Source organism: Pangasianodon hypophthalmus, chromosome 2 (genome assembly GCF_027358585.1).
Source record: "Pangasianodon hypophthalmus isolate fPanHyp1 chromosome 2, fPanHyp1.pri, whole genome shotgun sequence".
NCBI lineage: Eukaryota > Metazoa > Chordata > Actinopteri > Siluriformes > Pangasiidae > Pangasianodon > Pangasianodon hypophthalmus.
Window position 1 is genome coordinate 264,688 of NC_069711.1, and position 15,313 is coordinate 280,000.

At 41.6% G+C, this 15,313-nt stretch overlaps 1 protein-coding gene across 2 annotated transcripts in view; it reads left to right on the plus strand.

The window, feature by feature from the left end:
• Positions 1–5,546: 5,546 nt before the first annotated feature.
• The window catches only part of LOC113545897 (gastrula zinc finger protein XlCGF26.1-like), a 12,396-nt gene continuing 2,629 nt past the window's right edge, over positions 5,547–15,313 (plus strand). Inside the window, exons 1-4 of one of the 2 annotated variants that reach the window (XM_053231995.1) lie at positions 5,547–5,773; positions 6,533–9,363; positions 12,861–15,184; positions 15,295–15,313. The exon at positions 15,295–15,313 is cut by the window's right edge and continues 2,629 nt beyond it. In XM_053231995.1, coding sequence (XP_053087970.1) covers positions 8,585–9,363; positions 12,861–14,028 — 1,947 coding nt within the window. In that variant the 5' untranslated portion in view covers positions 5,547–5,773; positions 6,533–8,584 and the 3' untranslated portion in view covers positions 14,029–15,184; positions 15,295–15,313. Of the gene's footprint in view, positions 5,774–6,532; positions 9,364–10,714; positions 11,088–12,397; positions 15,185–15,294 lie in introns of those variants that run through there. The other variant, XM_034299151.2, reaches the window with a different exon arrangement.

Genomic DNA, 15,313 nt, shown 5'->3' on the forward strand with positions numbered 1-15,313 from the left:
CTGGGACAGATGTCATTTCCTAATCCTTCAGAAACTGTAGCTAACTTAGCTACCAAGAAAACTGGAGACATTTCAATAGACTGATATTTCGGCTACTTGTAATATAGAATAAATTTTAGTTTGTGAGCTAGCTAAAAGAGACAATCTTTACTGAGTGAGAAAACTTTGTCTCTTAACTGTTAAAACATCTTGTCTCTCGCAGATCCTACCTGCAGGGGCAGCTCGTCCACGGGCAGGTATATAAGCCAAACATTTAAAACATGTTACCTGGTAGATATGAGATGTATACATAAGACAATCGCAGGGCAGCAATCGCAGGGCAGCAATCGCAGGGCAGCAATCGCAGGGCAGCAATCGCAGGGCAGCAATCGCAGGGCAGCTGTGTGCTTGCCCCATGTAAAATCAGGCAGATGCAGGTCAAGAGTTTCAGTTAATATTCACCTCAAACATCAGAATGTGGAAAAAGTGTGATCTCTGTGACTTTAACCGTGGCATGGATGACGGTACAGTTTTTCAGAAACCTGGGATTTTCACACAACAGTCTCTGGAGTTTACACAGAATGGTGTGAAAAGCATTAAATAAACGCTCGCAGCTAATCTGACATGGAGCAGGTTTGTCCAAAAGCACATGTTGCCATGGTAATGGAAATTAGCTGGGCTTGTTGAAATAATCTCAGCTTATTGAGTTTTATATATAGTTTTATTGAGCTTATATCTCTTCATGGAATAAAGCCCCGGTTTTCAGTGGAAGTCGATAATAAGTGGATAATATTTTAGTTAATATCCAGTTCCTGTTATAATCCTTTAGTTTGATGGACACTTCTGGTCTTTCTGTAACTCGGTTGTCTGCTCATCTCTTTCTTTACAAACACTGAAGGAGGAAATATTTTAGATTAATTTTAGTAGAAATATGATCCAGTGTGCTGATGGCTGTTTGCTCTCTGGGGCTTTATTTCAGCAGTAAATCAGCTTTATGTTGTTATAGTGATGAGGAGCTCTACTGCCCGGGGAAGAGACAGTCTGCTTCACTGCTTTATTCTACACTTTACACACTTTCACTCCTGTGTGTGTGATGTTTAGTTTAAATGTTGAGTTTAGTTGTAGTTTCTCTTTGTTCCTGGGTGATGAGTGAGTGCACAGAGCTCCAGTAGGTGGCGCTGTGAGCGTCTAGATGTCCCACATTCCCAGAACTAGAAGAAGACGTGCTGCAGTGTTGCTGATTGATGAGCTGAGCTCTCCGACTCTACTAATCATCTTTCCATTCAGATATTTCTCCCAGGGTTTTACCTCCACACTTCCATCTGCTCAAGCTCAAGGTAAGTTCAACTCAACAAGCTAACAATCCTAAATGGCTTTCTACTTCCTATGCTAGTGCACTACACAGGCTAGAAAATAGTGATAGTGCTGTTTACACACTCTGTAGTGCACTAGATATCCAATCAGCACTCATTTGGGACTCAGCCCTAGTCAAAGCTTACAGTGTGTGCAGATAATTACTGATTAATTACTAAAGTGATGATCAGATAGAGTTTTATTCATTTTAATGTTATTCTGATCAGATAAGCCTCAGTGAGATACTGAAGTAGTTTAATCTGGTCTGTGACGTCATGAGTCCAAAACAAGCACAACTCCAAACTCTACAGTGAAGTTAGTTTGATTAAAAGGGGTTTATTTTTACTTTTTTATTATGTTTTTAAAGGCGCACTTAAGAGACAGTTCATTTTTCTAGAGAAATATTTACCTTTTCTATGATCAGAATGCTCGATACAGAAATCTGAAACCTGATTTATATTTTAAGAGCAACTCCAGGAAAGAACCTGTTCTTAAACAGTTATCTTATTTAGTTCCTAACTGATAAGCTAAAGTAATATCCAGTTACTTCAGTGTAGTGTGTATATGTGTATATATATATATACACACACACACACACACACACACAAACTTACTGTCCAGTTTATTAGGAACACCTGCAACATTCATGCAGTTATCTAAATCAGCCAATCACGTGGCAGCAGCACAGTGTATAAACTCATGGAGATGCAGGTCAGGAGCTTCCTGCTGATCTCCTGCTGGGATTTTCACACACAACAGTCTCTAGAGTTTATACAGAATTGTGCGAAAAACAAAAACCATCCTGTGAGCGGAGGATCTGCAGCTGAAACACCTTGCTGATGAGAGATCAGAGGAGAATGATCAGACTGGTCTGAGCTGACAGGAAGTCTGTAGTAACTCATATAATCACTCTTTACAAACATGGTGAGCAGAAAAGCATCTCAGAACACACAACACATTAAACCTTGAGGTGGATGAGCTACAACAGATGTGAACCTGATGTGGTCTTCTGCTGTTGTAGCTCATCCACCTCAAGGTTTGATGTGTTGTGTGTGCTGAGATGCTTTTCTGCTCATCACGGGTGTAAAGAGTGATTATATGAGTTACTGTAGACTTCCTGGCAGCCCGAACTGATCTGGCTATTCTCCTCTGAACTCTCTCAACAACACGGTGTTTCCACCCACAGAACTGTCGCTCACTCAGTGGTTTTTGTTTTTCGCACCATTTTGTGTAAACTCTACAGACTGCTGTGTGTGAAAATCCTGGATCAGTTACATACATATACTAGTATCCCACTGTGTACTGGCTTTCTGTCCTGTATCGCAGTGTGTATTGTCTCGCACTGTCTGTCACTGTCCTGTTTGTTTTCGTGTATATACGGCCCTGTAGTACACTTCGCGTTGTTGTGTTGCGTTGTTGTGTGTCTCTCCGGCGAGAACAATGAGAGCTTTATATTATGCTGTGCTGATGTAATGAGATTAAAGTTGTATTGAATTGAATCCTTGTGACTTTTTCAAGTTGGATTTTTCCTGGTACAACACTCTTATTTACAAACCACTATGTGCTGATGTCACTGTTGTAACTCATTGAAACTGAAAACTGGTGTTTAGCTCTGAATTTCAATGTATAAAATTAAGCAAACTGGAGAATTTGTTAAAATGATTGAACCACTGACCGTTCCACTTTTTTTCTGATCTAGATTTCTGATGAGTGGCTTCCTGTTGCAAGTCTTCGCCTGATGTCATCTTTGCTATCCGTTCTAAATTTACTTATTCAAGTCAAGAGCATCAAGAAATCCAATTAAGATGAAGTCAGACAAGAATATCAGTGAGAATCCGTTAACCACTCAAATGTCTTATAATCACAAAATGTCACCTGGTTCTTTGAGCTCGTCGGTTAGTGGTGCTCATGAGGAGAGAGAAGTTCATCACTGCTCACAGTGTGGGAAGAGTTTCAGTCAGAAGAGTTATCTGAAAAAACACCAGCTTATTCACGCCGAGGACAAGCCGTATCGCTGCTCAGAGTGTGGGAAGAGTTTCACTCATATGAGTAAGCTCAGAATACACCAGCTCATTCACGCAGGAGATAAACCGTATCACTGCTCAGAGTGTGGGAAGAGATTTACTGTACAGAGTAATCTCCAGAGACACGAGCGCGTTCACTCAGGAGAGAAACCGTATCAGTGTTCAGACTGTGGAAAGAGTTTTACACAAAGGTGCAATCTCCAAAAACACCAGCGCATTCACACTGGAGATAAACCGTATCACTGCTCCGAGTGTGGGAAACGTTTCAGTCAGCAGACTGGTCTCCAGGTGCACCAGCGCATTCACACGGGAGAGAAGCCCTATCACTGTCCAAAATGTAGGAAGCATTTTACGCAGCAGAGCGATCTCCAAGCACATCAACGCCTTCACACAGGAGAGAAGCCGTATCAGTGCTCTGACTGTGGTACGAGCTTTACACAAAGGAGTAATCTCAAACAACATCAACGCATTCACACGGGGGAGAAGCCGTATCGCTGCTCACACTGCGGGAAGAGTTTTACCCAAAAGGGGAATCTCCAACAGCACCAGCGCATTCACACAGGAGAGAAGCCGTATCCGTGCTCACACTGCGGGAAGAGGTTCAGTGACCAGATCCGTGTCCGGCGACACCAGCGCATTCACACAGGAAAGAAACCGTATCACTGCTCAGACTGCGGGAGAAGTTTTACACAAAAGGTTAATCTGCAGATACACCAACGCGTTCACACTGGAGAGAAACCGTATTTCTGCTCGGAGTGTGGAAAGAGCTTTAGTACACACAGAAATTTTCAGCGACACAAGCACATTTACACAGCGGAGAATGAAGACACGCTGCAGTTTTCACCAGAAAGTGTGGAAATGAACTAGTTTCATTCTAAATAATATTTTTGTCAAATCTCTTGGAACTTTTGTATATTTGTTTCTATGTAATAGATGGAGCAGTAGATTTTTCATTGCTATGAAACTATTTATACAGATCCTGACCTCACTAATGCTCTTGTAGCTGAATGAACACAAATCCCCACAGCCACGCTCCAACATCTAGTGGAAAGCTTCCCAGAAGAGTGGAGCTCATTATAACAGCAAACACACGGGGAATAAATCTGGAATGAGACGTTCAACAAGCACATATGGGTGTGATGGTCAGGGGTGCACATACTTTTGGCTGTATAGTGTATCTGTTCTCATATCTTTGGAATTCCGAGACAGCATGCTCAAAGAGTTGCTGAATAATTGTTGTTATGCTTTGGATATGAACAAAAATAAATTATATTTTGTTTTTTAAAATGGTGTCATTATTATATCAGTAGCATTTATTCAGCATTATTAAACTTTTATTTACATTTATGGCATTTGGCAGATGCTCTTATCCAGAGCGACTTACAGAAGTCTTTATCAATAAATACATCCTGGTACTGGTTCACTAGCTACGAGGTAATATAATAAGAAAAGCACTTAGACAACACAGTTTTTAAAGTTAAAGTGCTAATTTAAGTACTTCAGGAAGAGGCGGGTCTTTAGTCTTCGTTTAAAGCCAGTGATTCAGCTGTTCAGACGTCTAGGGGAAGTTCATTCCACCACCTCTGCGCCGGAACAGAGAAGAGTCTTGATGCAGGTCTTGCTTGTACCCTGAGAGATGGAGGGAGCAGTGGAGCAGTGACAGAGGATCGGAGGGAGCGTGGTGCAGTGCGAGGTGTGAACAGAGCTTTGAGTAAGTGTTTTAAATCTGATGCAGCAGCTACAGGAAGCCAGTGGAGGGAGCGTAGCGATGGGGTGGTGTGGGAGAACTTAGGAAGGTTGAAAACCAGTTGGAGAAATGGAGCTCAGAGGAAGAGCTGCCACTAGTCCAGTCTCGAACTGACTGAACAAGAACCTGAGTGGAAAGACGTGGACGAATCCTTCTGATGTTGTAAAGGAGAAATCGACATGAGCGCTTTAGATTAGTGATGTGAGAGGAGAAGGACAGTTGATTGTTCATGGTCACTCCAAGGTCACGTGCAGTGACTGAAGCTGCAATCTGATGTCCAGGGAGATCACAAGATCCCGACATGGGGATGAAGCCCCTGGGATGAAGCAGTTCAGGTTATCTGGGATGAACTTTCAGCTTCCACACATCTTCACAGTAAATACACCACATGCGCTTACCAAACATTTACCTGATTTCTGATCTACACATTACAAGAACAAAGTGTAAATCAGCATTAGTTTCTCTTTGTTCCTGGGTGATGAGTGAGTGCACAGAGCTCCAGTAGGTGGCGCTGTGAGCGTCTAGATGTCCCACATTCCCAGAACTAGAAGAAGACGTGCTGCAGTGTTGCTGATTGATGAGCTGAGCTCTCCGACTCTACTAATCATCTTTCCATTCAGATATTTCTCCCAGGGTTTTACCTCCACACTTCCATCTGCTCAAGCTCAAGGTAAGTTCAACTCAACAAGCTAACAATCCTAAATGGCTTTCTACTTCCTATGCTAGTGCACTACACAGGCTAGAAAATAGTGATAGTGCTGTTTACACACTCTGTAGTGCACTAGATATCCAATCAGCTCTCATTTGGGACACAGCCCTAGTCAAAGCTTACAGTGTGTGCAGATAATTACTGATTAATTACTAAACTGATGATCAGATAGAGTTTTATTCATTTTAATTTAAATAGAGCAGAACAGGTGCAGGACACAGGAACATTAAAACCCTTTAAAACCTTTAACCATTAAAAATCTCAAACTGAGGTGAATGATCTGGTTTTAGCCATTCAGAGGAAATGTAATTCATATTCAGTGCCATTTTAGTTGAAATTGTTTAAATAAATATGTGTATGGTATAAATAATAAAATGAGAAAAAGCACCAATAAATATATATAAATGCATCAATAAATAATTAATACTAATCTCATTATTATAAAATGTCATCATGTGATTTTCACAACAAATGCCACATTTCAGTTCTTTTTATTTCATAACAGGTTTAATTTCAAACTTTTTTTTTCCAAACAACTAATTTCATTTCATAATGCCACATTTTTATAGAAATAATAATCCTCTTTGTTCTTCACGCCTGAGTGTGTAAGGTACCTGCTGATCGTCTCTACAGGAATTCACCGAGGGTTTTGTGATGGTTGCAGCCAAAAGTACTTGATTTTGCTGCGACTTTTTTCAAAATTTGCGATGCAACTTGCAGAGTCCGTCTGATCCTCAGACCGCCCTTTCGTCTGGCACTGAGGGAAGCCGGGGCGCTGGGTGGCGTAGGTCATCACCGTGGCAGCAGATGCGCTGGATCCCAACCCCTAGCGTGACATTCAGCTCCACAGGGAGTACGTTGTCTTCATGAACATTACTTACAGGTGTGTTTTAAAGGTTAACGTCACCCTGGTGTTGTGAATGCAGAGTTATCTCTGGACAACTTCTTGGTTTGTCCGAAGGCGAGTCTTGTTCCTCGTGGTATTGTGGGTACGTGTTGTCCAGGTGAGAATGGCGCAAAATAGAAAGCTACTTGTGTATGTACCTGTGATTTATAAACCTCTGATAACCAACCAGCCCTGCGAGAACTCTGCGAGGAGGTTCCACTGAAAAATAGCTGGTTTTTCTTTCAATTCTTTATTTCATTGTTTTGCTTTTACTGAATATAATGTGCACAGCTCCAGAGTAATATACTTTTAGCATAAAAAGTCACCAGTGTTTGACGGTCTTTATGATCATAGCATCCGTTCTTAGATGGTGAAAAATTCTACTGTATCCCAGTGAGATTGTCCATAGCAGCAGAAGGTGAGTCACAAGTGCAGATGTTTAAAAATAAAAAATAAAATATACTAAAACAAGAAGCAGGAGGAGCAGAACAGGCGAGAAGAGCACCAGGATCAATCAAGCAGCTCCAGAGAGCATGAGGCTTCCCCGCAGTGTGTCTCACACCAGCATTACGCCGGGCAGCCGCAGTGAAAGCACAGCGTCACAGACAGAGAGGACACGTGGTTGGGTATGATGGGAGCTTAAACATAAATTAATAAATAAAAGGGAGAGCCTGAAGGTCAGCCAGTCATGAGGGCATTCTGGGACATCAGAACAGGGTTTCTACAGAATTCTTTAAAATCAAATTCAACACCTTTTTAAAGACCTGAGCAAATGAAACTTAATACTGTGTCGCCACCAGAACAAACCCAAAAAGTTTCAGACACGTGGTAGTCTGAAATCGTGGTCAAATTTGGACTTTTTCTGCTGTATGTAGTTCTGGAAACTACAGGTTCTTCTGAGCTGAAACATATTTCCTTTTTGCAGTCAGTCCTCGTAATTCCCCCAAAAGTGAACAAGTAGAACATTGCATTTAAAGATTTCATTCCAGTTCCACTGAAAGACGCTCTGCTTACCTCTACATTTATAATCTTCTCTACTTATGGAAAAAGAATTACAGCTAATTTTTGAAGAAATACAAGTTTACAGCAGGAAATGCTGATCATCACTTTCAATTCAGTTCATTCAGTTTTATTTTTATAGCCTTTTAACAGCAGACCTTGTCAAAAGCAGCTTTACAGAAATATATAAATTCATGATATCAATGTATAAATTTATCCCTAATGAGCGAGCCAGAGGTGATGGTGGTGAGGAAAAACTCCCTGAGACGATATGAGGAAGAAACCTTGAGAGGAACCAGACTGAAAAGGGAACCATCCTCATCTGGGTGACACGGATAGTGCGATAATAAATCATTCCCTTCTGTAACTGTGTACTACATGGTCTAAAAGTGCTAATTGTGTAACCAGGAACTTAAGAGCAACTTATAAATATGTGCATCAGAGTTATTTTTGTATTCATTGTCGTTTTAACATGAAGTCTATTTGGTTGAAGTTATTAACCGTTCAGTGATGGAGACTTGAGTGTAAAACTGTTCGTAGTGTTTACAGTCCTAAGGCCACACACACCTGTCTCTGTCTCATCACCTGAGGTAACAGTCACTTGCAGCATTTTTGCAGAGCCTCTGCCTTTCATCAAGCTCGTGTAGCTCTGAATTTCAGGTCAAATCAAGCAAAATGATTTACTTGTTAGAAATACTGAACCCTTGACCATTTCCCCTTTCTAATCTAGATTTCTGAAGAGTGGTGTCGTTTTGCAAGTCCTCTCATGCTGTCATCTTTCCTACTCATCCTAAATGTACTGCTGCAAGAACATCAAGAGGTCCAACTAGGATAAAGTCAGGCAAGCTCATCCATGACAGTCTGGTACCCACCAGTGGTCCAGCCAGATGTCGTCGGGTTCTCTGCACTCGTCAGTGACTGGTGTTCGTGTGGAGAGAAAAAGTCACCACTGCTCACAATGTGGGAAAAGTTTCAGTCAAAAGACCAAGTTAAAAAAACACCAGCTGACTCACGCAGGAGAGAAGCTGTATCGGTGCTCACAGTGCGAGAGGACTTTTACTAAACAGAATAATCTCCAGAGACACCAGCACATTCACTCAGGAGAGAAGCCGTACCAGTGTTCAGACTGCGGGAAGAGTTTTACACAGAGAGGTAATCTTCAGAAACACCAGCGCATCCACACTGGAGATAAACCGTATCACTGCTCCGAGTGTGGGAAACGTTTCAGTCAGCAGACTGGTCTCCAGGTGCACCAGCGCATTCACACGGGAGAGAAGCCCTATCACTGCCTGGAGTGTGGGAAGAGTTTCAGTAACCAGAGTAATCTACAACACCACCAACGCATTCACACAGGAGAGAAGCCGTATCAGTGCTCGCAGTGTGGGAAGAGCTTCACACAGAGGGGTAACCTCCAGGTTCATCTGCACATTCACACAGGAGAGAAGCCGTATCACTGCCTGGAGTGCGGGAAGAGTTTCAGACATAGCAGTAATCTCCAGCAGCACCAGCGCATTCACACAGGAGAGAAGCCGTATCAGTGCTCAGACTGTGGAAGGCGCTTTATGCTAAAGTTTAATCTCCAGGAACACCAACGCGTTCACACTGGAGAGAAACCGTATTTCTGCTCGGAGTGTGGGAAGAGCTTTAATACACACCGAAATTTTCAGCGACACAAGCACATTTACACAGCGGAGAATGAAGACACGCTGCAGTTTTCACCAGAAAGTGTGGAAATGAACTAGTTTCATTCTAAATACTGTTTTGGCCTCAAATAGGATCTTTTACCACTTTATCAAATGTTTTATATTTTCTTTGCTCTGGACTAGAGGGCAGTGAGGATTTCATCAGTGTAAAACATGAACTTTTATACAGTGTGGAACGTATCAGTGTACTAACGCAAACCATTTCAGGTTCACATATGAAAGGGGCAGATGTTTTAAAATGATATTAATGCATTCCCACTTTGGTCCAAGCATGCTCAAACAGTTGATGAGTAATTATTATACTTTGAACAGCTGTGAATGAACTTTTACATTTTGAAAATGAATAAATAAAAACCAACAAACAAAAAAAAGTAGGACTTCGTCAGATCTGTGAATAAATGTGCTGACCGTTCAAGTATGATTAATGAGATTATACAGTTGTTAGAACACTATAATTGTTTTTATAAAAGGAAAAATAAAAGATGTGTTGCATTTTGCCCAAATCTGTTTTTTGGGGAAAATTTACCTCAGTTAGTGAAAGACCTAAAGTGCCTTTAAACCTAACAGATCATTAAAACACTGGCACATCTTACACCTTCATGGACTTCTTCAGCACTGCTGGCTGTTTCCTCCTCTTGGTTTGAAATCGATTAAATAATATATACTTTTGGCCTCTTTACAGAAAGTAATAATCAGAATCTGTACTTATGATTCTCGCTGTTTCTTTCGCCAGTTCCTGTCTGTTACAGTAATTTGGTTTAGCATTACGAGCTGCATGTGTATGGATGTTGTGTGATAATGCAGCATGTCCCAAGTCTCCATACATTAACACTTTTTAGCAGAATGTAACTTTATTTACGAAGCATCCTCTACATCATTGGTGTTTCTCTGTAAACACACACAGAGTCGTCTCTCCCAGCTTTCACTCCCAGTGTGGCGGCAGTGTGGTGTGTGATGTGTTCACCATGTCTCTGATAAAGTCCATCACGACCGTGACACAGCTTCCTGATCCAGCTGTGAGAAGACATTTTGCTAAAAAAATGTTCATTTCCCCTTTATATGCAGACTTTTGGGACACTCTGTTGATTACTCTAGTAATATAGACTAACCAGAGCTGGGTTATAGTTTAGTTAGTTAGTTAGTTACTTAGTTACTTAGTTAGTTAGCTAAATCATTTACTGTGTCAAAAGAGTTTCTGTTTGTTAACCATTAAAACATCTCACCTCACACAGATCCTAACTGTCAATCAGCAGCAATATTTAGATTAATTTTAGTAGAAATATGATCCAGTGTGCTGATGGCTGTTTGCTCTCTGGGGCTTTATTTCAGCAGTAAATCAGCTTTATGTTGTTATAGTGATGAGGAGCTCTACTGCCCGGGGAAGAGACAGTCTGCTTCACTGCTTTATTCTACACTTTACACACTTTCACTCCTGTGTGTGTGATGTTTAGTGTAAATGTTGAGTTTAGTTGTAGTTTCTCTTTGTTCCTGGGTGATGAGTGAGTGCACAGAGCTCCAGTAGGTGGCGCTGTGAGCGTCTAGATGTCCCACATTCCCAGAACTAGAAGAAGACGTGCTGCAGTGTTGCTGATTGATGAGCTGAGCTCTCCGACTCTACTAATCATCTTTCCATTCAGATATTTCTCCCAGGGTTTTACCTCCACACTTCCATCTGCTCAAGCTCAAGGTAAGTTCAACTCAACAAGCTAACAATCCTAAATGGCTTTCTACTTCCTATGCTAGTGCACTACACAGGCTAGAAAATAGTGATAGTGCTGTTTACACACTCTGTAGTGCACTAGATATCCAATCAGCTCTCATTTGGGACTCAGCCCTAGTCAAAGCTTACAGTGTGTGCAGATAATTACTGATTAATTACTAAAGTGATGCTGATCAGATAGAGTTTTATTTGTGTTAAACTTTGCTCTACACTGTGGTTGAGGATTAGTTTTGCTTACAGAGTGCAGTATGGACTTTTCCATGTCAGCAGGTTTATACAGAGGTGTAAAGGTGTACTTCAGAGGCAGTTCCTTTTCTAGGGAAATATTTACTTTCCTGGAGCTGTTACTGGTGAACACAGGGAAAGGAAACCTGTTTTAAAAGATGTTTAACTTTTTAAAGAGCATCTGCAGCAAATTTAATCAAATACAGAATAAAAATGTAAACTGAGTTACGTCTTATTTTTTCATATCTCAGTTTAAGTTAAATTAATATTCAGTTACATTGTGTATTTCTCCCCAAGAAAGAAAGAAAAAACTTGGTTGGCTTTAGACATGAGACAAGTGCTGCGTCTCAGTTCACCTACAATCCGTCCTAAACAGTACCCGAGATTAGAATGATCGTGTCCCAAATCGTAGTATGTTGAAATGAGGATCCCAGAGGTACCCGGATGGTCGACTATTTCCGGTGGATTTTCGAGGCGTGGATCCGTGAAGACTTTTTCAGCTAAAATTACCCACAACTCCTTGCACGAGGGAGGAGGAGGAGTTGTGACAGTTTGCTTCGCCAAATTCAACCTGCAAACATGGCAGACGCGTGTAAAGTCTTTGTAAAGTGTGTGTAAAGTGTGTAAAGGTGTGTAAAGTGATGCGTCTTCAGTGTATAAGTGTAAGAATGTTGAGCATTAACCTAAATTCTATCAGGAATAATGAATGAAGAAAAGCTGAAATGCAGCGAGGAGGTTGTTTACGGTGACAGCGTGCGTAACTATGTCTAGTAGTATTGTGAATAAAGTCTTAATCCTGATGGAAACATTTAATGTTTGTGTTGTTTAAACTTCAGCTGCTTAGTTATAACTTTTTCTAGGAACTCCTTTATAAAGATACGGGGTGGCTGTGGTGGTAATTGGCCTAAAAATTTATAATTCACATGGATCAACGTTATTGCTCTTGGCCTTTTCTGAAAGAATGTAATCAGGGTTAGGGTCAAAAATGTTGAACCATTGATCATTTTCCCTTATTCTGATCGAGATTTCTAATGAGTGTTGTCCTGTTGCAGGTCTTCTGCTAGGGCGGTGGTGGTGCTGGATTACTGAATAGAAGGTCAGAGGTTTAAGCTCCATCATCGCCAAGCTGCCACTATCGAGCGTCTGAGCAAAGCCCTTAACCCTTTCTGCTCCAGAGGCACCTTATCATGCACTCTGACCCTTAACAGACTGGGATATGCAAAGAAAAGAATTTTGCTGTACTGTAATTTATATGTGCCAAATAAAGGCTTCTTCGTCTATCCTCTGTCCTACACATCCTACATGTCCTGCTGCATAAAGAAGAACTTAAAGAAATCCAACTAGGATGAAGTCAGACAAGCATATCCATGAGAATCTGATCCTCACTCGAAGGTCCAGTAGTCACAAAATGTCGTCTGATTCTTTGCCTTCATCGGTTAACAGTGTTAGTGTGGAGAGGGAAGTTCATCACTGCTCACAGTGTGGGAAGAGTTTCAGTCAGAACAGTTATCTCAGAAAACACCAGCTTGTTCATGCAGAAGACAAGCCGTATCTCTGCTCGCAGTGTGGGAAGAGTTTCCCTCAAAAGAATAAGCTCAAGAGACACCAGCTGATTCACGCAGAAGAGAAGCCGTATCACTGTGCAGAGTGTGGGAAAGGTTTCACTGAAAAGAATAAGTTCAAAATACACCAGCGTATTCACGCAGGAGAGAAGTTGTACTGCTGCTCGGAGTGTGGTAAAAGCTTTAATTACCACTGTAGTCTCCAGCGACACAAGCGCATTCACTCAGGAGAGAAACCATATGAGTGCTGCGACTGTGGGATGAGTTTTACACAGAGCAATCATCTCCAGCAGCACCGACGCATTCACACAGGGGAGAAGCCGTTTCACTGTTCGCAGTGTGGGAAAAACTTCAGGCGGGAGGAAGCTCTCCAAGCGCACCAGCGCATTCACACAGGAGAAAAGCCGTATCAGTGCTCAGACTGTGGGAAGAGCTTTACTGAGAGCAGTCGTCTCATAAAACATCAGCGCGCTCACATAGGAGAGAAGCCGTATAAGTGCTTAGAGTGTGGAAAAGGTTTTACTGAGAGCAGTCGTCTCGTAAAACACCAGCGCATTCACACAGGAGAGAAGCCGTATCACTGCTTACAGTGTGGGAAGAGCTTTCGTCGAGAGGACAATCTCCAGTTACACCAGCGCATTCACACAGGAGAGAAGCCGTATCAGTGCTCGCAATGTGGGAAGAGCTTTACACAAAGGAGTACTCTTCAGCTCCATCTCTACATTCACACAGGAGAGAAGCCGTATCACTGCTCAGACTGCGGGAAGAGTTTCAGACATAGCAGTAATCTCCAGCAGCACCAGCGCATTCACACGGGAGAGAAGCCGTATCAGTGCTCCGAGTGTGCGAAGAGTTTTACACAGAGGAGTAACCTCCAACAGCACCAGCGCATTCACACAGGAGAGAAGCCATACTGCTGCTCCGAATGTGGGAAGAGTTTTATACAAAAGTTTAATCTTCAAGCACACCAACGCGTTCACACTGGAGAGAAACCGTATTTCTGCTCGGAGTGTGGAAAGAGCTTTAGTACACACAGAATTTTTCAGCGACACAAGCACATTTACACAGCGGAGAATGAAGACACGCTGCAGTTTTCACCAGAAAGTGTGGAAATGAACTAGTTTTATTCTAAATATTATAGTGGGTCAAACTGGATCTGTTATCCACTTTATAAAATCATTCATATATACGCTTCTTAATATTCCTTGCTATGTACTAGAGTGGAGTTTTCATCACTATCAAACTAATGGACAGTGTGGAAAGTAACAATGTGCTATTCCAAACCATTTCAGGGGAATATTCCATAAAGCCAGCTAACTCTATAGACCAGGCCTATTTCAACAAGCCTGGCTAATTTCTAACAATCTAAATAAATAAGACACAAATCACACAACTAGCAATGGAGATAGTACCTCACCTATAGATTTCTGTGTGTAGACAGTAGTGCAGTTAGTATGGAATAAAAAGTGCATCTGTGTAAACATGAGGAGGTCGACAGCATCTCAGTAGTGTTGGTAGATCAGTGTGCACCAGAATGTAGCGTAATGAGTCCAGGAGAGAATTCTGATTAAGGAGGGATATAAACTTATAGGAAAATTTCATCATTTCATCGATCCTTGGCTCCAGAGTACAGTTTTTTTTTTGTTGGTAATAAAGATTGTTGCACATTTTTGTAAAAACATGAAGTTTCACTTGCGGTCTGTACAGGCAGGACAGCTTTGGAGTATGGGTGTGACGTGTTCACGTGGTCTCGTGTGGGTGAGAACCCGCCCCAGCTGTAGCACCGGGAGTCTGTAAAGAACAGCGTTGCAGTCGTTGAGTCTGGAGTAATCAAGCTATTGGACTCAACGACTGCAGCGCTGTTCTTTACAGACTCCCGGTGCAGGGTCTTAACAAGCTACAACAAGCTACAACTTGCGCAGCCATTGCATAAGAAACACTTATAATAACAACATTAAAAAGAGGTGTATGGGAAGACATGCCCATCTCTGTGATTTATACAAACCACTTATCCCATGTGAAGTGATCATAATTAATACAGACATCCAGAAAACAGATCCCAAGTAGCATGCTAGTGTCATCTCACTTTTGCTTTTGGTTCTAAATCTAGACTGACTATTCTTATCTCTTAAAACATCCTTTTGGACTTAGTTTGGAAACATTTAGTCTGCGGTCATCCAGTTTGGACTCGGACATCCTCATTGGCGCCTGATACACAAATGAATGCTGTTCAGAAGTGAAGCATGCCTCAGACACCATGATAAACAGAAATATAAGGTATAAAACTTTTTTAGTAGAAAATTAATGGATTAAGATAAAAGTATTAATTCTGATTGTATTCTGGTAAGGTTTCATTCATTACTGACTGAGTGTTTTATCCTGTTCAGGGTTATAGTGGATCCGGAG